This window comes from Ovis canadensis, chromosome 3, assembly GCF_042477335.2.
Source record: "Ovis canadensis isolate MfBH-ARS-UI-01 breed Bighorn chromosome 3, ARS-UI_OviCan_v2, whole genome shotgun sequence".
NCBI lineage: Eukaryota > Metazoa > Chordata > Mammalia > Artiodactyla > Bovidae > Ovis > Ovis canadensis.
The window spans coordinates 139,780,973-139,804,465 of record NC_091247.1 but is presented as its reverse complement, the minus strand read 5'-3'; the positions used below and the strand labels follow the sequence as shown (position 1 = coordinate 139,804,465).

Here is a 23,493-nt window from a genome sequence, read left to right as displayed (position 1 = left end):
CCACTCCAGTACTCTTGCCTGGAAAATCCTATGGATGGAGGAGCCTGGTTGGCTGCAGTCCATGGGGTTGCTAAGAGTCAGACATGACTGAGCGACTTCACTTTCACTTTTCACTTTCATGCATTGGAGAAGGAAATGGCAACCCACTCCAGTGTTCTTGCCTGGAGAATCCCAGGGACGGGGGAGCCTGGTGGGCTGCCGTCTATGGGGTCACGCAGAGTCGGACACGACTGCAGTGACTTAGCAGCATAAGAAATGAAACCTAAACATAAGGCTTGGTGAAAAAACTAAAACATATGAAAACCTGAACATGAGCCCTTGCTGAAAACCTAGGTCCATAAATTGAAAGTGAAGCATTAAAGTGATCGATTGGAGGATCAGAGGGCGCTTTATAGAAGAAGTAATTTTTCATAAAATTTATTTCAGTTTATGTGTTGGATACGTATATAGGTACCGATTCATGATATAAAATAGATATATTTTAAATTTATTTAACTTTGCTTATTTAACTGGCTGTGTTGGGTTTTAGTTACAGCACATGGGATCATCGCTGAGTCATGTGGGGTCTTTGATTGTGGTGCATGGGCTCCAGAGCCTGTGGGCTCAGTAATTGCAGCACTTGGGTTTAGTTGCTCCCGTGGCATGTGAGATCTTACCTCCCTGACTAGGGATAGAATCTGTCTTCCTTGCATTGCAACACAGATTTTTAACCACTGGACCACCAAGGAAGTCCCTAAAATGTATTTCTTATAACTTGAGCTATGGCTACAAAAAAAATTTGACAGCCAGTACCCTAAAGAAACTCTTGCCAAAGTACACTAGCAAATACAAACCCCAAAGTTCATAGCAGCATTGTTTGCTATGACCAAAAAAAAAAAAAAAATCACACATGTGTATACCCCTAGGAGCAATAATCACACTGGGATACTCTACAGCATGGCAACACAAACTAAGCTACATGCCTCAGAATGGCTGCATCTCACAATTAGAATGTTGAGGAGGGAGAAGCAAGTCATAGAAGCCTGCGTGTAATTCCATTTATAGAAGTCTTAAAGGACGGCGAAACTAAAACAGCTGCTTAGGGATTCATACACATATGATACAACAATAAAGAAAACGCAAGGGGGTGCTCAACGCAGAAACCCGATGGTCACCTTGGAGACTGGATGGGGTCAGAGGGAGAGGATGCTGTGAGCAGGAAGGGTCCGTCCCACAACGGGCTTTGGAGGTACTGGTGGGCACACAAGGGCTTGTTTTATTATGTCACCATTTAAATCATTAAATCCATGTTATATATAGTCTTGCATGTATGAGAAATTTATCAAACAAAAGAAAAGGCTTCTCAACTTGTGGTCTCTGGTCCCTGTTACTCCTTCAGTTTGGAGTCCTGTCTTTCCCCAGATTTCCTACCTACTAGTGGAAATGGACTCCCAGGCGAAGTCTCTCTCCCTGCTATCTGTCTTCTGCATTGCTACCAGACAGGCCTTCCCACACTGCATTGTACATACACCAGGCTGCTGGCCTCTTCAAGCACCTTCTGTGGCTCCCTGTTGCCCACTCCCAAAGCCCAGACTCCCCAGCTCCACACATTTCCCCCCACTGAAGTCCTTTTCCTTCCCCTACCCCGCTTCCTCCTCCTCCTGTTCTTTGCAGGTCCTTTCCAGCTCAGAGACTATCATGTTCCCCTCTGGGCTGACAGGACGGCCCCTTCCACCACTCCCCCAATCAGAATTCTGCAAATGCAACAAGATGAGGTCACAGAGCCCCCAGGAAGAAGAGGCTTTGTCCCTCAGAGCTGAGCATTCTAGGAGCTCTCTGGGCTAGAGCTGAGCTTCAGGGCCCACAGGAGGCTTGGAGGAGAAAACAGCTCTGCTCATCATGGTGAGACTTGTCTATACGGCTCATCAGTTCACACAGGAGGAGGAGTCTTGAACTCCACCCAGATCTGTTGGACCCAGCCAGGCACAAGCTTGCGTGCTGTGTCTTCAGCTTTTGGGGATGAGAGCGGGTGTGGGCAGTAAGAATAGGGCAGAGATTGGTGGGAGATGAAGTTTTACAGTCTCTTTCCATCCATTCCCCACACCCTATCTATCAATACCTTGGAAGGAAATTTGCACTGGGCTGGAGTGGACAGTTCCTATTCTGTGTTGAAGGGCCTGTGTGACTTTATCTGTTCCTTGGGGAGCAGAGCAAAGTGTGTGGACTTAAGATGCAGCCAGGCTCAGTCACTGACTGGCAGGGTCTGTCATATCCCTCAGGGTCCCTACTTCTTGCACGGTGGCTGAGCATCAGCTTGCCTGAGGGAAGATAACAGAGACAGGAACATCCCCCTGGCCTACTTCACAGGTGGTCCTGAGCCCCAGGGAGATGGTGGAGGGAAAATACTGGAGAGTGTAAGGCACTGTGAAAGCATCGGTCACTGTACCCAACTGGTTAGATGTTGGCATGTACAGATGGGATGCAGGAAGGGTAAAGGCCCACTGATTTTGTCCCTTGTTGTCCCATAATGTTGTCCCAGAGTGGCCTTGGGTTTGGGGAGGTAGCTGGAAACTGGATCTTTTGTCACTGATTAATAACCTTCATCAAATTAGGAAAGTTTCTTCATATTCTTAGATTTGAAAAAGTATTTTTAAAATTCGGGAATGTCGAATTTTTTTAAACTGCCTTTTGTATTCATTTAGATGAGCCTATGTAGTGAAGGACGAGAATAGATTTCCTAGGGTTAGCTACCCTGATTCTTGGGGTCAGCTCTGTGTGGTCAGTCCAAAGACTCAACAGACTGCGGCACTGTTACCCTTTGTGGCTGAGTTCACACTACCTTTGGCATCCACAGACCTGGTGGCCCACGTGCCATGGTGCCAGCCAAGTGCACTTCCTTCTCTCAACCACCACTGGGGATAGAAAGGATGACCATTCCCACCTTATAGATGGAGCAGCAGAGGCTCCCAGGAGGCAAATGAGCCGCCCATGATAGCAAGTGGGTGGGTGGGTGCTGGAACGGTCTTGCTGGTCTCCAGTGAGTGCACCTGCTGCTTCCTCATCTTCTTGATCAACCCCCCCACCCCGCTTGGCTGCCCCCACCTCGCAGTGCGAGGAGATAAAGGCAACAGTGCAGAAACACACGCAGAACCTGCGGCACAGCAAGGAGGAGCTAAACAGGCTGAACCAGGCCATCCAGCGGCTGACAGTGGAGGTGGACGGCACCGAGAGCCAGGTGAGGGGCGGTGTGGGGGTAGCTGAGTGGTGATGCTGGTGATGCATCCTATACTAGACCCACCCCCCGATCCTTTGGATAGAGTTTCTCTTTGTGACTGTCTGAGCAAACAGGAGTGTTGTTATGTGTGTATATACCATGCTTTCATTTGCCCAGGACTTTGAGTTTTTTTTTAATGTGGATAAATAATTAACATGCAGGTAAAAACTTATGCATATGGATGCTTGTTTGCATATCACTTTTTATGTGTATATATATATTTAAGTCTGTATGTTTTGTGATTGTCCTACAGTGTGAAATTTGAGCCCATCTTCAGAAATGGCAAGATTCTCTTACCTAGAAATTCAGTATCGTGGATTCCCTCTAAAAACATGTAGATCTGGCAATGTTAAACTGGTCTCACACAGTAACATCTGGTGAGAGAAGAGAGGCCTCTGTCTTCTCTTTCATCTTCACATGGGGGTCATGCTCCTGCAGCGTGCTGCAGACTCCACCACTCCAGACTGCATCCTTTGACACTGGGGCAGAGGGATCTTTGCCATTTATCCTCACTTTGGCTGGTACTCTTGTCATCCTTGTCAAAGAGATGCAACTAGGCTCTGGCTCTAGCTCTCTATCTAAGGTGAAGAAATGAAAGACTGAAAACAGGAAAGACATCCTTGTGATTTCAGGAAAATTAGAGTGTGTATATTTCTTTGTGGAACTGGGTACTATCCATATACACTTTACATTTGGCCTTTATTCCCTCTCCCCTCCCTCCCCCCCACCCCCGCTGTGCCCAGTCTTAGTTACAGCATTCCTAGTTCCCTGATCAGGGATGGAACCAGGCCCTGGGCATTGGGAGTGCAATCTTAACCACTGAACCACCAGGAAAGTCCCTGGCCTATACTTTTTGATGGCTCCAGCCAGGCTCTGTAGGCACTTGTGTTTCTCAGGCTTTAGGCTCCAGAAAGAGAAGGTTCCCACATGAATGCCCTCTTTCTCCCCACCTCTCTCCCTCTCACCTGCTCCTCTTTCCTCTCAGCCACCCTCTTGGTCAAGCTCCTGCCCTGGCCCATGCTGCATCCTGCAAAGGGAAGAGGTTCTGCTTCCAGTCAGTTCTCATTTTCTGCAGAGACAAGTGTCTCAGGCTCTGCAGGATATTCGTGGGGGTTCTCCCTTCTGCAGGAACCCCTGACTTTGAGGAGGGAAAAACTGTTCAGGTTCCAGGGGTGACAGAGTGGTGGCTGGGTGGTCCCATTGTTGGCAGTCTCCCAGCAGCCTCAGCTGCTCTGATTCCCTGACTGGGTCCCTAAGCAGCAAGTATGCCTCACCAAGGCAGGCCTTTATTATCTATATTTTTTTCCCTAGAGACTACAAATTCCAGTCTCTTATCAGGAAAGGATACTCTTCCTGTTCATTTCCCTGATGAAACAATAACCCCAGAATGACATGCTAAAGTGTATTTGATGCGTCCCAGACCCTAGCTCATTTTGGAAGTGTCACTGTGCTAGATGTGGGCTTCCCAGGTGGGCCAGCGGTAAAGAACCAGTCTGCCAAGGTGGGAGCTGCGGAAGACACAGGTTCAACTCCTGGGTTGGGAAGACCCCCGGGAGGAGGGTGGGGCAACCCACTCCAGTATTCTTGCCTGGAGAATCCCATGGACAGAGGAGCCTGGTGGGCTACAGTCCATAGATAGGGTTGCAAAGAGCTGGACGTGACTGAAGCGACTTAGCATGCACACACACATGCTAGATGCAAAAGGCTCTCAGTCACCTAAGACGGCTGGTCCCCAACCTCCACCCTAGGAGTGGGGCAGACACACAAACACAGATTTCAGAGCAGGCAAACTCATTCCTCTTAACGATCTCTAACTTCTCTTTGGCCCTCCGGCTATGGAGAAAGGTCTTGGATCCTTGAGTGAGGAGGGGCTGAGGATGTCCTCCTGTCTGTGGTCTTCCCTTTGCCCCCAGGTCTGTGAACCAGAGAGAGGCAAGGACCCAGCCGCTCTGCAGGAGGAAAGTGCCTCAGGAAGCGCCAAGGGCAAGCTGGTCTGGCTGGAAGCTGCCCTGCAGAAGGCCAAGCAGGACATGGTGCGGCAGCTGCGTGAGTACCAGGAGCTCATGATCGTCAAGCTGGGCCTGGAGTTTGAGATCGCCATCTACAGGAAGCTGCTGGAGGGCGAGGAGAGCAGGTGAGGGCTAGGTGGTGCTTCAGATGTGGTCAAGGCGAGGAGTAGAGAGGGTTAAGGGAGGATACTGCCTGTGTCCTCGCCAGCTGAGGTGGGGGGTAAGGTGAGGAGAGGTGAGCTGTGTATCCAGGGATCTGTTCTCCTGGAGTCAGTTTTTTTCCCTCCATCTCACAGACCTTTGGACCAAGGGTTCCAGCTAACAAGTAACCTTAGCACCCGTGATGAGTGACTTTCACTCCCAGGATCCGAAAGCAGGATCCAGTTTGTCTATTGAGACAACTGCAAGGACCAAGGCCCAGCCAGGGGGAGTAAGATCCCTGGTGTGGGTGCCTTCAACTCTGCTCCTCTCTCCTCCAGGCTGGGGGAGGAAGGGTTTATGGCAACAGATAGGGCCTGGCTTTTAACATTAGGCAGGTAGAGACCCAAGGGCTTCCAGCTCCAGCTGGGCCCACTAGGCTGAGGGGACGGAAAGGGAACCCATCGTGCAGCAGACAAGCTGCATGTATTGTCTCCTTTAAACTCTTGGGAAGGGGGTTATATTATCCCCATTTTACAGATGAGGAAACTGAGCTCAGAGAGTAAAAGACCACCTTAAGGACCCACAGGTAGAAACTGACTGGGTGAGGCTTGAACAATATTCTCCAGACAACTGACCTATCTCCTCTGGGATCTGCCTTCAAAATGCCCCCATCATGGGGTCTAATTTCAAGATAAGTTTAGGCTAAAGACAGTGTAGATCTTCCGCCTTCTCCCTTCTCTAAGAATTCTTCAGTAAAAGGATTATTTGAATTTAAGACTTAGCAGCAGCAGCAAGACAGGAAGGGTTGAGTGTAAAGGTCCAGAAGGAGTCTTTACCCGAAAGTGCTGAGGGGATCTGAGAGACCCAAGTAGCTATCAGAATAGAAGGATTTCTGCCTGGCTGGAGAGGGCCAGAAGTGCTTTGTTTTGAAGAATGGTGAGTATTCTGCCTGGTAGATGGATTCACTCACCTGCTCCCTCCTTCTCCCTGCAGGCTTGGTCTGGGATTTGGGGCAGGAAATGTCAGTAAGTAAATAAGAGAGTAACTTGGGGGTGAGAGGGGCCACATGTTATCCCCTCCCCACCCTGGGTATGTATCCTCTCTGGGAAGGAAACAGGGCGCCTCTTCCTCTGTGTGTCTCCCATTTGTGAGGGCTGTTTTTCCTCTTGGGGGTGGTTTTTTGGTGTTTGTGTGTATTGGGAAAAGGGGTTCTGTGGTCTGTTCCTTGGCGGGGGATCTGTTGATGTGTCCTGGGGTGTGGGAGGAAGGTCTGCGGGTTATCCCCGTGGAAGAGACTGTTTCATTCTCGCATCGGGGAGAATCTGGGGCTGACTCCAGGGGGGAGACATTCCCGAGTTTGTTTCTTAGGGGATGGGGGCTGTGTATCTGTCACTCTGAGGAGTCTGCACGTCTGTCTCCTGGTAGGGGGAGGTGTCTGCGCATCTCTATATCTGTATGTCTGTCTTCTGGGGCGGAAAGGGCAGGGGAGACTTGGAGTTTTTTCCTCCAACAGCCGCTCTCCGCTCAGCCCTGGGAAGTGCTCCCACCGGCCTGCCAGGCTCAGCCTCCGGCCCTGAGGCACTGCTGCCGCTCAGAGCGGGTCCCAGCGCCGTGGAGACGAGCGCCCCTGGCGGCGGCTGTGCGCTCTGCGGCTCCCCAGGCTGTGTCGAGGGTTTACGCTGCAGCGGCTCACGCGGATGCTGAGTCCTTCCTGCGCTACTCCGGAGAAGTCAAGGAACCCTAGCTTCCTCCTCAGTGACTTGGACCTGTGTCTCAGATGCCCGCTCCCACGGTGCCGACCCTCGTCTTACCTCCCTCTCTTGTCCCCCACCCTAGGGTATAAAGTCTCTGAACGTGGTTTACTGGACCATGGTAGAGCCGTCCCCAGTGTGGGCATAGCCTGGATGCTCTGCCACTGGGAAGCATGGTATTTGTCTTCCTTGGATCCAGCACCCCTCCCCTCTGAACTGCCCCATCCCCTTCTTTTCCTGGGACTCCTCCTCTGCAATAAAAAGTTATGTGGCAGTTGGAGCCTTCCTGCTGTTTGTGTCTAGATTCTTCAGGCTCTCTATCCCCAGAGCAAAGACAAACCTGGCTGGATTTGGGGGAGGGAAAAGAAAAGGGGAGACATTACCAGGAAGCAACCCCACTTTGGGTGTGTGGGTCCATATGACTTCAGTTGATGGTGATATCAGAGGACCAGGATCTTGAGGGTTGGGGATGTTCTGTGTGGTGTGTGTGTGCGCGCGTGTGTGTGTGAGTGTGTGTGTGTGCATGTGTGTGTGAGGGCCCCTGGAGCTACCAGGAAAACCCAGTGAAAGGGAAAGAAGGGGTTGATTCATGCATGATGGTGGACTGATTCGCATCCTGGGGTCCACAGGCAGCTAATCTTGCCAGAGTTGCCGAGAACTGCATTCACTGATCCACTCAGTCTATAAGTGCCAAATGGCCACTGAGGGTCAGGCATAGTGCTTGGTGGGCAAAGCACTCTAGTCCTGGGCAATGGTCTGGTGGTGGTGGGTGGGGGCAGGCCTTAAACAAGGAAATGGAGCAGAAAGAAATAGTGATGGGGTTGAAGGTGAGCCCCACTCTACCGCCCTGGTGTGAGCACTTGAGGACAGGTGCAGGGGAAAATGACCCTGGCAGATTAGGGCTGGAGGACATGGACACAGTTGGGTGGTCCATGCTTTAAATGAACAAATCATCTGACCGTGGGCTGGGAACAACATACCAAGAGGAAGAAAACATGAGCTTTGGAATCAGAAATTCCAGTTTGGCTACTTCCAGGTCTCTGGTGCAGTTTGGTCTGCATTTTCACAAGGCACCTTTGAGAGAGGGTGCAGAAGGTAGCCAGTTTGTGGCAGTGGGGGTGGCCTGAGAAAGGCTGGGTTTCTGGGTTCTTTCCTTGCCATACAGGCCTGAGAGAAGCCTCCATTCAAGGAGCTCACATTCTTTTCTATTGCACAAAGGATTACATCACTGACTTATCTGGCGGACAGTGGTCCCTGCTTTCTACGTCCCTGGGTGGGGCTAAGGTGAGTCACTGGTCAGAGGCCCAGGTTTACCTTTTAAGGTTTGCTAGTTCCAGAAGGTCTGCTGTGTTTTCTGGGTTCCTGCCCAGAGAACAGGTACCCAAAAGGCCTACCTCCTGGATAAACAGAGCAGTCTCATGCAAGAGGAATGGGACCAGAACTTGGCTGGCAGCCTGCCATCCACCTGAGGAACAGGGAACGGGGCCCCACTGGACTCACGATCAGCCCCCTTAATCCTTTCTGACCGACACCAATGGTATAAACGTTCTGACAAACACACCCAATGCAAAGCAGCTGCCTGAAAGCAGAGCTGCTCCTCCGCACACTTTTTCAGGTGGATTTTATGTTCCCTGCATTTTGCTAGGAAGTGATGAGATTTTCTGATATTCAAAGTCAGGTTTCTCCCCCTTCTGCCATGCTGATCATGTCAATGAAGGAAGATTTTGGGAAGTGCAGAAGGAAGAGCTATGCCCCTCCCTGCCCCCACCCCCGCCCCATGCACCCCAGGAGCTGCAGGCAGGATTGATGGTGAGCATGCTGCAACCAGTATCACTGAGGACTGGTTGCAGACCACAGGTTTTCTCTCCAAAGCCCAAGCCTGATGTCAGGCTAGAGACGCCAAGGGCCATGGGGTCAGATTTTAGTCACTTGTTGGGCCCAGGCCAATGCTTGTGGTCTGGGGATCAATTTTCTGAGTGGCTTTCCTGGCCCAGGGCCACATTCCAGCCTGGGGCATTTATGGAGAGTCAGTCCTCAACTATTTACAAAGCTTTGTGAGTCGAATGACTTCTGAAGGGAGGAGAGGTGTCACCAGTTGCTTCTCATTGAAAGGGATCCTGAGGGGTCAGCCCCCATCTGCGCCCACACCTGCCTCACACTTGATAGCAGCATTTGGAGTGTTGGATGCAACTTCATAGCATCCCTTGAGGACCGTGACCTACCTCATCCATCCATCTCCAGAGTCTGCCATGTAGTAGATATGAATGGCTGAAGCCCTGTGGTCCTGTGTGGTCCACTCTGTCCTTGGATGAATTGGGCCCTGCTCTTCCACTATTAACCCTAGGGACCTCCTTGGGAGTCTCCTGATGCATCTAAATGCAGCCCTTCTTGATGTGATTCTAGCTACAGTATATCAACCAGTCAAGCTTGGAATAAGAAGAAAGGGCCCAGATTCTGTTCCCAATCTTGCTTTTACTGTTTCTGGGCCTCCTTCCTGCTCTCTCTACACCTAATGAAGGTTCATTTATCCCTTGTATTTTTCCTCCCTAATTAATCTCTCTACTGTTGATTTGTAAAATAAGAATAGTACCTAACACAGGGAGGTTTCAGAATTAAATATATTACTATATATAAGGAGCTGAAAACATAATAGGAATTTTATGAATATAATCAATATTTCACTTACTGGAGTTCTTGGGAAAAGTTGTGAGTATCTTTGAAGAAGGCTGTCCAACTTCAAGAAGGCCAGCTGGTCTCCCTCTGTCCTGGCTGGAGCTGCAGTAATTGCAGGGCAAGAGGGGTAGGCAGAGGAGCCCAAGTTAGAGCTCGGGTTCCCCAGTCAGGGGGTACCTCCCCAGCGTGACCCCCAGAAGCACCTGCCTATCACCACTCCCACCACAGTGCGGAGTCCAGTTCTCCACGCGTGACCCCGTCTCACCCAAACCAGTCCACTTGTGCTCTCACACTGCAGTCATACCCTCACGGACCCACAAATGTCGTCTCTTCAGCACATATGCAGAGGTATACACATATTCACACATGTACGTGTTTCCACACAGATGCCCAGACATGTACATGCACCTGGATGCAATCATTCTGTTCCACTCACAGACAGAAAGCTACAGACAGTGAGCTGTGAGGGATGAAGCGCAGTGCGTGGCGCCGTGGCTCCCTACTTCCCTCCAGCTCCTCGAGCCATCCCATGTCTACTAAAGAGTAATAGCGCTTTCACTGATTACAGGAGCCAGGACAAGGAAGCAACCTAGATGTCCATCGACAGATGGATGGATGAAGAGGATGTGGTATATATATGCTAGAATATTTCTCAACCATAAAAAAGAATGAAGTGATGCCATTTGCAGCAACATGGATGGACCCAGAGGTTATCACACTAAGCGAAGGAAGACAGAGAAAGACAAATATGATACCACTTATAGGTGGAGTCTAAGAAAGTGATCCTAAGGGCTGTCTAGTCAAGGCTATGGTTTTTCCTGTGGTCATGTATGGATGTGAGAGTTGGACTGTGAAGAAGGCTGAGCACTGAAGAATTGATGCTTTTGAACTGTGGTGTTGGAGAAGACTCTTGAGAGTCCCTTGGACTGCAAGGAGATCCAACCAGTCCATTCTAAAGGAGATCAGCCCTGGGATTTCTTTGGAAGGAATGATGCTAAAGCTGAAGCTCCAGTACTTTGGCCACCTCATGAGAAGAGTTGACTCATTGGAAAAGACCCTGATGCTGGGAGGGATTGAGGGCAGGAGGAGAAGGGGATGACCAAGGATGAGATGGCTGGATGGCATCATGGACTCGATGGACAAGAGTTTGAGTGAATTCTGGGAGATGGTGATGGACAGGGAGGTCTGGCGTGCTGTGATTCATGGGGTCGCAAAGAGTCGGACACGACTGAGCGACTGAATTGAACTGAATGAACTTATTTACAAAATAGAATTAGACTCACAGAGTTAGAAACAAACTTGCAGTTAGCCAAAGGGGAAAGATCAGGGGGAGGGATAAGTTAGGAGCTCGGGTTTAAGAGATTCAAACTACTATATATAAAATAAACAATAGGTCTTACTGTATAGCACAGGGAACTATATTAGATAACCTGTAATAACCCAAAATGTAAAATAATCTGAAAAATAATATCTATCTATATATATACTGAATCACTTTGCTGTATACCTGAAACCAACACAACATTGTAAATCAACTATATTTCAATTTAAAAAAATAGAACTTTAAATGGCTAAGGGACCTTAGCGTCTATCTGGTCCAAGCATTTTTTTTTTTTCCACTAGTGAATACACTGAAGCCCAGAAAGAAGAAGTGACTTGATGAATGTCACACAGCAAGATGTTTCATTTTCTTTACCATCCTGCATCATGGGCAATATGTATGTGATTCATTCACCTTCGTGCCTCTGCCTGAGCCTGTCTAGGACTGGGAACCTATAGGGAGGTGAGGATTGTGGAGCTGGGGTAGGTAAGAGGTCAGAGCCAGAGAGAGGGTGAGAGAGTGAAATATGACAGGTCATCAAGGTCCAGCTGGGCTGATGAGTCTAGTGAGATGCAGAGGGAGGGGTCAGTTGAAGGAGCTGTCTCTCAGGACCGGTGGCTCCTGAACTGGGGGTGGGAGATGAAGCTGATACTGGGGCCTTGGATCTGGACTCCAGATAAGGTCTACTTCTGAGCTGTATGTTGTCACAGCACAGAGGGCTGGTTAGAACAGTTGTGGATTCTGGAACTCTCCAAGGGCTGTGTCCTCAGAATTCCATTGGAGGGTGGAGGGGACACATTGGTGGTCAGAAGACCTAGGATTAATCCTGTGCTTTAAAAGAGCCTGTGTCTTTCCAGACCTCTCACTTCTGGTCTCAATTATCTCTATTGCCCTTAGTGATGGAATGGGGACTCCCATTTCTGTTGGCTTCCTGGGCCCGGATCCAAAAGTTTTGAGATTCACTGTGCTGTATACGTGTATATTCAGGTATTCAGTTCAGTCTCTAGTGAAGCTGAGGGGCCATCGTCCCACTTGCACCAGCACTTGTAATATCGTCATCAGTGTAAGGGGGACAGTTTACTGCAGGGAGGAGCTTGATGGCCCAGAAGATGTGGGGATTTCTCTCTATGCTTGGGTCTCCGATCACAGATATAAGTGTAATGATAGTCAGGCCGTGGCCCTTATCCCAGGAAGGATTTCTATTTTATATTCTGCAAAAGAATACTACTGACAATAAACACATGTTGTGGTTATTTTGTGGCAAGCACTAATTATTTTACATATATTAAATTCTGTCATCCTGCCAATAACCCTAGGAGGTGAAAGAGAGGTGCTTTTTTTATCATTTCACTTTAGACGTATGGAAACTGAGGCACAGAGAGGGTAAGTAAACGGCTCAAAGTCACTCAGCTACGAACAGAGCCCAGTTTTGGACCCATGCAGTCTGGATCCAGGGTCTGTGTACTCACCTCTGGGCCACATCATCTTTTGCTTCTTGTTATTGTCTAGCTTTGAGGTAATTTATCAGTGATGGCAGGCCTCCAAACTCCAAAAGGACTCCATTTTAAAAAAAAGGCAGTCATATCAAAGGCTTTTTGAAAGCTTAAGTCATGTTCATATATTCACCCCTTAAAGAATTCTCATGAATTACTCAGGTATGAGTCTTCTCCACCAAAGCCAAGAGTGATGTTTCCTTAAGCTCTGAGTGACTGGTGAATCTATTCATAAATGTACACATGTGCACAGAGGTGATTTCTGGGAGGCAGCTGTGGTTTAGTGACATGACCACTAAACGTGAACAGGAGGTTCAAACCCCAGCTGTGTGCCACTGAACTCAGGGTAGAGCCTGGCCCTGGCTACTGTGGGTCCCTGAGCTCTAGTTTCTTCCTCTGCAAGACATCTTGTGAAGGTGGTGTGGATAAAATTACAGGATATAGTGCCCTAGCACCATCCTTGGCTAAACCCGAGACTGCTGTGAGCCCAGGGAAAGAGGAAAACCCCAGACCTGGGGTTTTCTCTGCTTCATGTTTGGGGACTCTCCCAAACCTCGACCCTGAGGAGGATAACAGAAGTACAGACAAGGCTCAGGGTTGGCTACATTGGTTTATTGGAAACACAGATCTTGGAAGAGGTGAACACAGCAGAGAAGAAAGGGAGATGCTGGGACAGGGTGGGGATTCTGGCCATTGGCCCCACGACAACCCAGAGTGGGGTCTTGGTCCTCCCTGCCCTGGGGTCCCTTCCTGTGGTGGCCAAAGGGACTGTTTTCTAGGGTAGCCTTTCCCAGAGCGTGCGGCAGAACCCAGGAAGAGGGCATTACGCACAGGTATGAGAAGCCAGGAGTGGGACGGACCTTCCGAAGTACGAGAGAGGAAGCCTAGGGCTTGCTCCACCCAGAGCTGGGGTGGCGGCGGAGGGGGCGGGGCCATGCAGGGAAGGCCCCGCCGGGCTGCGGGGGAGAGATGCCCGGGCGGGGCCTGCGTTGGGAGGCCTAACATTTGCGGCAGACGCTGGCGCAGGAACCCACGCCGTAGGAGCTGATGCCGCAGGAGCCCACGCCGCCCGCGCCCAGGCCGCAAGACGTGACGGAATTGCAGGGGCCGCAGGGCGCGCACAGGCCGGTGCTCACCGCCAGGTTCCCGCTGCAGGGGGCGCTGCAGACGCTGCCCGTCACCGGCCGGGAGCCCGACACGCAGAGGTCCCCGCAGACGACCCCGCCGCGGGAGCTGCTGACACCTGCGAACCCCAAAGACTGAGTCAAAATTCTGGGGGACCGAGGGTGCCGCCTCTCCGACTATGGCCCTCTCCAAGCATCCTTACAACTCTAGTCCAAAAGAAGCCGTCCTTCCTGCTGTCTGACCCCGAATCCCTCTTCCTGTGATACCAGCCCACTCATATTTAGGTGTCAGAGAAAACACTCCTATCCTTTACAGGAGGCAAGTAAACCCATCCACACGGGGCCGAGGATACTCACAGACATTCACGGACCCAACGCCTTCACACAGTCTGAGAGGGAAAAAGAAAAAGGCAACATTAGTGACTGAATCAGAGCTGCAAACAGAGCTCCATAACTTCTTGGAGTGGGGTCCACGAGTGTTAAGAAGGAGCAGAGTGTCAGAAGGAAGAGTCCTCAGAATACCCCACCTCAAAGTGATAAATGATAGGTTTGCCCCAGACCTGGCCATTGCTCAGCCAGGATCAAGGGAAGTATTTATGTAAAGGGTGGGAATGGGTAGTCAGGGCCAGGCTGGGATGGTCCTCACCTCTGTTCCTCGCCCTCCAGCAGGCGCCTGTAGGTGGCGATCTCGATGTCCAGGCCCAGCTTGGAGTTCATCACCTCCTGGTACTCCTTGAGCAGGCAGGCCATGTCCTGCTTGGCCTTCTGCAGGGCCTCCTCCAGCCCGGCCAGCTTGCGCTTGGCATCAGCGAGGGCTGCCTCGCCCTGCTGCTCAGCCTGGGTGACTGCAGCCTCCAGCTTGGAGTTCTAAGGGCCCAGGAGAGAACAAGGTGGGTTATGGTCTCTCCACACAGCAGGAATCACCCCAGGAACAGGCCTCTCCCCTTCATCACCTGGGGCTCCCTGAGTAACCACAGACTGGGTCTCAAGTCATGCAAGTGGACTGGAGAATGAATGGTGAGATCCAACTGGGCACACACACTGCCTGTGGGACCCTGGTGGGCCTCAAAAAAACCCTACCTGGCACTTGGCATTCTCGACCTCAGCTGTCAGCCTCTGGATCACGCGGTTCAGCTCATTGATCTCCTCCTTGGTGCGACGCAGGGTCTCCCCGTGCCGGATCACTGTGGCCTTGATCTCCTCACACTGGTGGGAAGCAGAGAGGCTCTTATAACTCAGGATGGGATGTACCACCCACTCAGAACAACACGGATGATTTTCAGGTTGCCAGTGCACAGCCTGTGAAACCGTAATGGCAGCCCTGTCCTCCCACTATAACCTGAGAGCGGTCTGTACTTCTTTCACCACCTCTAGGAATCAGAATCCCCAGACAAAAGAAATCTTGGTAATGTATACCTCCATCCCTTCCATAATGTCTAGAAGGCAGGTGTCCTGGACCACTCACCTTGCTGCGGTACCAGCTCTCAGCCTCGGCCCGGCTGCGACTGGCAATGTCATCATACTGAGCCTTGATCTCAGCAACAATGTTGTCCATGTTCAGGTCCCGGCTGTTGTCCATCTTGACAATGACCGAGGTGTCTGAGATGTGGGCTTGGAGAACTCGGATCTCCTGCAGATGGTGGGGTGGGAGGGTGGAAGGGTCTTGTTTACACTTTGGCTCCCCCCACCACAGCGTGTACCCGCCTTCTCAGCCCTTCCTGGTCTCCAGCCCTGGCCCCCTCTGACAGCCTCATGGACTGTAGCTCCTGCCCCAACCCCTGTCCAACTCTGATCACAGAGCAATGCCCTCTCTTCCAGGCCAGCTGCTGCTTTCTGCCCAGACTACAATCACTCACCTCCTCATACAGTCGCCGAAGGAAGTCAGTCTCCTGAATCAGGGCCTCCACATTGGCCTCAAGGTCTGATTTGCGGAGGTAGGCACAGTCCACATCCTGAGAAGATGAGGAGTCTTTGAGCAAGAGGACCCCTGGTGATGATCACCTGAATTCCTCTCTCTCCTCACACAGTACTTGGAGGTGAGGGGGAAAGGATTCCCTGTGTTCCTCTTCCTGTCTTATCTCCATGCTGCCCTTCCCTGGAGGCATCTCACAACCTTCTCCCCTTTTAAGAACAAATGCCTTGTGCCTTGGAGGTGGACCACTAGCCTTCCACTCCACGTACCTGAGATCTCTTACCTCCCATGTCTCCTTTTACCCTAAGCTTGCCAGACTGGCTCCCTCGCTCAACCACCTTGACCCTTCCCTGTTTTCCTACAGTCCTCCAAAACTCCACCTGGCCACTGTTGGCTCTGCTCCATCCTCCCCCTAGATCCTGGGACTGTGCTCCCCGTCTTAACCAGACTCCTGAGACACTAGAAAGGACACCATCCCTCCAGAGGGAGACTGAAGCTTACAATGCCTCCATGGGACCCCAGCCACAGACTATCAGCTCTGAAGCAGCACAGAACGTCCAGAGATCAGTTCAGTCATTCCCCTGCATCAGGTCAGGGTGCTAGTGAATTTTACAAGGTTACTGCCCTTGTCAAAGCCTTGAATGTGCCTTTGGTGACCTGGTCTATGGGAATTTCCCATCCTGACTTGGCAAGGTCACTGCATCCCACAGGGAGGTTGAGAACATAGATCTCCCCAACAAGAGCATGTCATTCTGATATCCCTCATGTCTAGCTTCCCAATCCCATGTTACTCACCTTCTTCAGAGCCACAAACTCATTCTCGGCTGTTGCTCTCAGAGCAACTTCCTCCTCATACCTGTGGAAAGAGGGCAGAGGGAGGTCACCACCTTACAGGAGTGAAGGGGACAACACTAGGGACCTCCCCACATAGCCAGATCCCTGGCAGCCCTGCTGGGTCCTCTCTGGTTGGACTTGGGGTGTGTCTATGATTCTCTCTCCACTTGGAATTGAGGGATCCAGGGGGTGACTCTTCTGGAACCTCACAGCCCTGCTGCCCAAACTGCTCTGAGGTCACCTCTGGAGGAAAATAAGGACTCAGCACTGGCTAGGAGTGGACAACAGCCCCTCTGGGACACTGCAGCCCCAGCCTCTCCCCACCTGGGTGTCCAACCTAGCTCAGCGGGGGGAGGACCTATGAATCTCAGAGGCCATCAGCATTAGAGCAAGCTAGACAGTGGGACACCCAGAGACCCAGCACCTGGCAGCCCTGAGAGACGCTGAGACTCATATCACATCCAGGTGCTACAGGTGGGAGCCTGAAGGGCCAGGCCTGGGAGAATGCAGAAGCCTCCTCCCCACAGAGCACAGGGCACTGTTGCTGGGTGATCAGGCTTCCAGAAGAGAAGCCTGAAGGAGGAGAGAGCTCCTAGGGAATCATGGCCCTACTCACAGGCGTCTGAGCAATGACTGCCTGATGGGAAGATCCTGCTGCATACCACCAACTTGCCCTGCATGGTCACATCCCCTTTGAAATTCTCCAATCTCGTCCAGTGGGTTGAATCCATGTCCAGTTCCTGTGCCCAACATCACCCCCAGCCACACTCACTTCTTCTTGTAGCCCTCCAGCACCTCCTGCAGGCTGTTGAGCTCTGAGGACAGCCTCCCGCTGTCAGCCTCTGCGCACTCAGCCTCCCGCCTCAGCGTCTCGATGTAGCCACTGAACAGGGGCTCGAGGTTGCTCTCGCAGCACTGGCGGTTCTGGTAGAACTGCAGCTTGGTCTCCAGCAGCTTGTTCTGCTGCTCCAGGAAGCGCACCTGCCATTTGGGGTGGGAGAAGGGGTCAGATGGCTCCTACTGCCCCAAAGCCTATTTGGGGGATGGAGGGGCTTGCGGAGGGTCCTGATTGCTTCAAGGTAAACTCCAAAACCATTACTTTTTCTGACAAAGGTCCATATAGTCAAAGCTAAGGTTTTTCCAGTCATCATGTATAGATATGAGAGTTGGACCTTAAAGAAGTCTGAGTGCCAAAGAATTGATGCTTTCTAACTCTGGAGATGGAGACTCTTGAGAGTCCCTTGGACTGCAAGGAGATCAAACCAGTCAATCCTAAAGGAAATCAACCCTGAATATTTATTGGAATGACTGATGCTGAAGCTGAAGCTCTAATACTTTGGCCACTTGTTGTGAAGAGTTGACTCATTGGAAAAGACCCTGATGCTGGGAAAGACTGAGGGCAAGAGAAGGAGGAGACAAAAGATGAGATGGTCGGATTGCATCACTGACTCAATGGACATGAGTTTGAGCAAGCTCTGGGAGATGATGAAGGATAGGGAAGCTGGTTGCTGCAGTCCATGGGGTCGCAAAGAGTTGGACAGGACTGAGTGACTGAACAACAACCCAAACCAAGAGCTCAGCAGAGATTAGACAGAGGGGACTGTGAAAGACAAGGCGACTTCTGGGTTTCAAGATAGTAATCATGTTTGGATTTTCCATATTAGGGTGAGAGCAAGGGGTTGGGAAAGAACATTTCCTCCGAAGGATAACTCAACTGAGTTATCCTGACCTGCTGAGTCTAGATGGCATGCGGTCGGGAGCCAAGTAGAGCTCTTTTTGCATTTGACTGCCCCATCAGTGCCCCTTCCAAGTTTAGTATGGGTGGGTTCAGGAAAGGTGTGATCAAGGACTCCCACTCAAAGGCTGAACTGTGGTCCTGTTCCTGTATCTTAGGTGCATTTCTTGAGTCTTGTTTGCATGTATGCTTTCTTCTCTGACATGTGGTTCCAAGCCTTGTCCTTGTCTGTGTGTAGGGACCCTGCCTGTCTGGACAGAGGTTGTATATAGTAACAGTGCTCTAATCAGGAGCCCCTGCTCTAGACTCATCTCTCTGGTCTGTCTGTGCCCTGGATGTGTGTCCATCTCCTCCGTCAGCCTGGGGGCTCACTTGGACCGAATATCTCCTGCACCCTGACTAACCCTTGAGTGCCCACCCAGGAAGGGAAGGCTCAGGAAGGGTGTGATCAAGGAGACTCACCTTGTCGATGAAGGCAGCGAACCTGTTGTTGAGACACTTGATCTGCTCCTTCTCCTCTTGCTTCACGCACTGCGCATTGGGGTCGATCTCCAGGTTGAGGGGCGTGAGGAGGCTCTCATTGACTGACACGGTGGTGATGCAGGGAGGGCTGAGGCCGCCCACGCCGCCGGAGCGGTACCCGAAGCTGCGGCCGCAGGAGCCGGCACGGAAGCCCCCGCAGACGCTGCGGCTGCCGAAGCCCCCGGTGAGGCCGCGGTAACAGGAGATGCCGCGGTAGGGGGCGGCCGTGATGCAGCAGCGGCCGGGCCGGGGTCCGCAGGCGGAGACGCAGCTGAAGGCGCGGCCACGGAATCCTGATCCGCAGGTCATGATCCTTCTGGAGGTGTAGGTTGCAGAGTACAGGAGAGGTGAGCTGGAGTCTTGTGGAAACTCCAATGTCCTCCTCAGAGAGCCGGGATCCTATTTATGCTCAAGTCGGAAGGGGCTTGGCTATGCAGATGCGGTTGTGGCAATGTGTGCTTTATGGGCTTGTGTGGCTAGCTGAGGTCAACGCCTCTCTAGAATGTGCTTTAATAGTGGCCCGCACCCTCCTCTGTGTAAAAGATGCCAGTCCCTGGGCTGTAAGGGACTCAGCATGTTTCATCTTCAAAGTGCCTTGCCAGCTGGGCATGCAGTCATCTGAGGAGACTGGAAAGAGAAGGGCAGGGCAGGAGAGTGGAGGGAGGAGAACGGAAACCAGAAGTGGTAGAAGCAGGTGACCTGTGTGTGTGCACGTGTGAGTGGGGGGCCTAGAGAGACTGGGGTGTTAGCAAGTAACTTCTGGAAGTTTGCATCTCAGTAGTGGACAAGGGTCTACTGTTACAGAAAGCTGTATTTTCCCAATCTCCAGCGAGTCCAGCTGGCTGCTGAAAAACATCTGACTTTTCCTGCCATGACAGCAGTCAGCAGATTATTAAATATTTGTGTTTTATGTTTTCTTTCACTTTTATTATGAGAATTTTCAAAATTAGGAAAGTTGAAGAAATGGTACCTGTATAACAAACACCCTGATGTGTGTTTCTAATTGTAAAGGTACCCAGGTACCCACATTCAAGAGTTATTAACATTATGCCACATTTGCCTTCACATTTGCCCAGTTATCTGATGATTACAGAAAGCATAGCATGGAACCCTTAAATACTTTAGCATGCATTTCTTAAGAATAGAGACAGTACCATTTTTCACATGCAAGAAGAATAATTCCAAAACATCATTTACTATCCATTCATATTAAAATTTCCTAACTGTCCTATGATTTTTAAAAATAGGTTTTCTTGATTTAACTTATGGCTCTATCTTTTGTATTTTCTATACACTGAAAATTAACTCTTGAGCTGGGCTGTTCAGCATGGTAGCCAACAGACACATGTGGCTATTTAAATTTAAATTAGTTAAAATTAAATAAATTAAAAATCTAGTCTTTCAGTCACATGCCATGCGTGACTAGAAGCTACGTTATTGACAGCACAGAAACAGAGCATTTCCACCATCACACCAGCGTCTTTCGGATAGTGCTGGTCTGGAGGCTTGATTGGGTTTAACTGAAACATTTTTGGGCCGCATACATCATAAACAATGCTTTATAACTCTTACTGTATCACCCCAGAAAGCACAATCAAGTTGTCCTGTTACTGGTGATGCTAAATCAGATCACTTGAGTATGTTTTCCCCTTTACAATTAGAAAGATCTCTGTAGGGCAATAGAGGTTCTGTTTTCTTTTTACTGGCCACCTACTCTGTTACCAATACTATATGCCATAAATGATCTCTGATTCTCACGTCCACCATATGAAGTAGGTATCATTATCCCTATTTTACAGATGAGGAAACTGAGGCTTGGAGAGGTTAAATAACTTGCCCCAAACCTCCCAGCTATTAAGAAGTGGAACTGAGGAGATGCCAAGCCTTCCCACCTATAGGTTATGGCAACCCTTGGATTTCCTAGTCCTTGGAGACTTTCAAGAGGGTGGAGAAACTTATTGGGAGAGGGTTTCGGTGGAGATAGGGCTCCTCTGGTGGCTCAGTGGTAAAGAATCCTCCTGCCAAGGCAGGAGACCTGGGTTCAATCCCTGGGTCAGGAAGATCCCCTGAAGAAGGAATTGGCAACTTACTCCAGTTTTCCTGACTGCAAAACCCAATGGACAGAGGAGCCCTGACGAGTTACAGTTCATGGCGTCACAAAAGAATCGAAAATGACTTAGCAATTAAATAACAACAGCAATCTGTGGATATAGGATTGAGGAGAGTCAGTCTAAGAAAAATGGGCAGAGTCAGGGGGTGTTAGAATGGTCGGAACCAGGAGGGCCAATGGGCTTGCGTGTGACACAGGGCAATGAGAGGCAGAGGAGAGGAGGTCTGCAGGATCCTGTGGCTGAGAATTGAAGGAAAGGGATGGAGAATAGCAGTTTTAGCTATTTGCTTGCATCTGGTATATTGTAAGTACCTTGATAAGATGATACTGTGTTCTACATACATGAAACGCCCCATTCCAATAGAGCAAGACTAGAAAAATGATCCCATAAAAGTACAGGGGTTTGTTTTAAATGGATGGGAAGAAAAGAGAAGAGAAACACTGTAGCTGGCAGCCCCTGGTAGCTGGTGTGCTGTGGGGGAAAGGGCAGGCAAAGCAGCTTAGGGTAAGAGGTGAGGGGTTGGTAGGAAAGAGGAGGAAGGAGGAGAAGAGAATAGTATGTCCATGTAGAACATTCAGGAATGGGGACTTGCAATAGGATGAACATGGGGTCACGGACCATGTCGGCAATCTGGCCATCCCAGAGGAGGGTGTGGCTCCTGATGTCACTTTATGTGTTTGGGGACCTGGGCCGGCTCTTCTGAGGCCCTTTATGCCCTCATCCGCCACTCTGGGCACTGCCCACAATGGAGTTGCGGTGCTTCCAGCCAGCCAGCTGGCTGGGTATTCCAAGGAGAAGCCCTGTGAGTCAGAGTGCAGCTCACACACACTTTGCCTTTTCTACTAGTGTAACTCCCTATAAAAACGACACGCATAAACATAAGCTAATTACTAATGGCTGGTCTTTGCTAAGCAATTTGAAAGAAGCAATTTAAACCAGGATATAAAAAAATTCAAATGTGACACCATTTCATTTAACTCAGGTATTACTAATGGCTGCTAATTTTGAAGACCTAAAAAGACATTGTATCTGTAGGTTTTCTTGGAGTGAAAACAGCTCTTGGTGAGGGAAGGGGAGGGGGGAGGGCAGAACGGCTACTGTGTGGTCTTGGCTCTGGCAACAGGAGATTTTGACCTTTTGGACTGTAGTTCGCCAGGCTCCTCTGTCCATGGAATTTTTTCAGGCAAGGTTACTGGAGTGGGTTGCCATTCCCTTCTTCAGGGGATCTCCCTGACCCAGGGATTGAACCCATATCTCCTGCATCTCCCGAATTGCAGACTGATTCTTTCCCTGCTGAGCCATCAGGAAAGTTAACATTGCTTTTATTGTGAAATATACCACCTCTACAAAAGAATGTATAGGTGGTATGCCTACCACCTGTGGGAAGAAATAGTACATATGTATAACTTAGGAACTTCCTCTGAACCTCATTTTTACTGCACCCCCTTCCTCTCTGAACCAGGATGGTTCTCTGGGATTTTGTGTTGAATGATTCCTTTGCTTTTCTTTAGTTTAAGGACCAAGGAATGCATCTCTAAACCATATATTCCAGTTTTTGAACTTCATATAAATGGAAGCACATTGTGTGTATTCCTTTGTTCAAAGTTGCTTCCTGTAGCTGTATTGTGTTCATGTTCACTGTGGATTGTACTCTCTGTAGGAATATGTCACAGTTTATTCATCTTTCCACCTCCAAGGCCTTGAGGCTGTTCCCAGAGTGTATTATGAACAGATCTGCCATGAACATTATTTCCCATGTCTTCTGGTATATCTGTACAAGTTTTTCTAGGGTATGTGGTTATTTAAAAAAATTATTCAGGTAGCATATGCTTAGCATAGAAACCTATTTTATGAACAGTCTTCCAAACTTGTAACAACGTCTGTTGATGTTCAACTTATTTCATAGTAGATACTATACTGACTGCCCAACTTGCATTAATGCATTTAATTTTTACAAATTGTCCTTTGATGCTAGTGTTATTATTCTTGTTTTACAGATGAGGACACTGAGGACTAGAGGGTCAAGAGATTTGCTCAGGTTGTAGTTAGAGGCAGAGCTGGCACTCGTAGCCTGGTGTATTTGATCGCAATGGAAAAGCTTGATCGTAGTCTTGTCCATCCACTGTCTTCCATCACTAAAGCATCACATGGTACATGGTACATTCACACACGCTCACTATTCCTCTCGCTCCAGTACCTCTTTTGGGTCCTTCAGCATGCTCTCAGGGTGCAGGACCAGAGGATGAGGAGAGCTCACTCTTATTTGTTGTGAACTTCCAAGGGAAAAGCTGTACATATACCCAGATCATGAACAAAAATGCAAACCCTGCAGCATACCGATGGGTACAAACATTTGGTTCATGGCTATATTCCAAGGACTTGGCACACAGTAGGTGCTCAGTAAATATTTGTTGCGTGAATGAAATGAATCACAGATGCACATTAGGTGCTGAGTAATGGAGCCATCAAAGCTTGATGGTTAATTATGCAAAGCTTGTTCTGGTAAGATGGGGTGGGGACCAGATGAAGCAGACCGGATGGCGGCCATTCCTAAGGGTGGGGGTGGGGTGGGGAGAGGTTCTTGGCTGGGGCCTGAAGGAAAGATGAAGTGAGT

General features: G+C 49.9%; 2 protein-coding genes across 3 annotated transcripts; one reads left to right on the top strand and one right to left on the bottom strand.

The window, feature by feature from the left end:
• Positions 1 to 2,967: 2,967 nt before the first annotated feature.
• On the top strand, positions 2,968 to 7,147 carry LOC138436312 (keratin, type II cuticular Hb1-like). Its single transcript, XM_069581947.1, has 5 exons — positions 2,968 to 2,985; positions 3,089 to 3,193; positions 5,167 to 5,387; positions 6,397 to 6,428; positions 6,999 to 7,147. The coding sequence occupies exons 1-5, from the start codon at positions 2,968 to 2,970 to the stop codon at positions 7,145 to 7,147; spliced, it is 525 nt and encodes a 174-aa protein (XP_069438048.1).
• Positions 7,148 to 13,639: 6,492 nt separating this feature from the next.
• Positions 13,640 to 19,077, bottom strand: LOC138438199 (keratin, type II cuticular Hb1). 2 transcript variants are annotated; one of them, XM_069586394.1, is made up of 10 exons: positions 18,709 to 19,077; positions 17,284 to 17,492; positions 16,473 to 16,533; positions 15,622 to 15,717; positions 15,231 to 15,395; positions 14,846 to 14,971; positions 14,412 to 14,632; positions 14,123 to 14,154; positions 13,828 to 13,884; positions 13,640 to 13,701 (listed from the first exon to the last, which is right to left on the bottom strand). In XM_069586394.1, the coding sequence occupies exons 1-10, from the start codon at positions 19,075 to 19,077 to the stop codon at positions 13,640 to 13,642; spliced, it is 1,398 nt and encodes a 465-aa protein (XP_069442495.1). The 2 variants fall into 2 exon arrangements, with proteins under 2 accessions (XP_069442495.1, XP_069442494.1); XM_069586393.1 differs by having other exon boundaries at positions 13,640 to 13,884.
• Between the last annotated feature and the right edge of the window lie 4,416 nt (positions 19,078 to 23,493).

What these genes read in the sequence shown, in the direction of transcription:
- LOC138438199 (XM_069586393.1), bottom strand. Translation starts at nt 19,077, where the DNA reads ATGACCTGCGGATCAGGATTCCGTGGCCGCGCCTTCAGCTGCGTCTCC. An exon ending in TTCGGCGACTGTATGAGGAG is followed by an intron (nt 15,396 to 15,621) that starts GTGAGTGATTGT and finishes CACCATCTGCAG; the next exon opens with GAGATCCGAGTTCTCCAAGC. An exon ending in TCGAGAATGCCAAGTGCCAG is followed by an intron (nt 14,633 to 14,845) that starts GTAGGGTTTTTT and finishes CTGGGCCCTTAG; the next exon opens with AACTCCAAGCTGGAGGCTGC.
- LOC138436312 (XM_069581947.1), top strand. An exon ending in TCCAGCGGCTGACAGTGGAG is followed by an intron (nt 3,194 to 5,166) that starts GTGGACGGCACC and finishes CTTTGCCCCCAG; the next exon opens with GTCTGTGAACCAGAGAGAGG. An exon ending in CTGGAGGGCGAGGAGAGCAG is followed by an intron (nt 5,388 to 6,396) that starts GTGAGGGCTAGG and finishes TTCTCCCTGCAG; the next exon opens with GCTTGGTCTGGGATTTGGGG.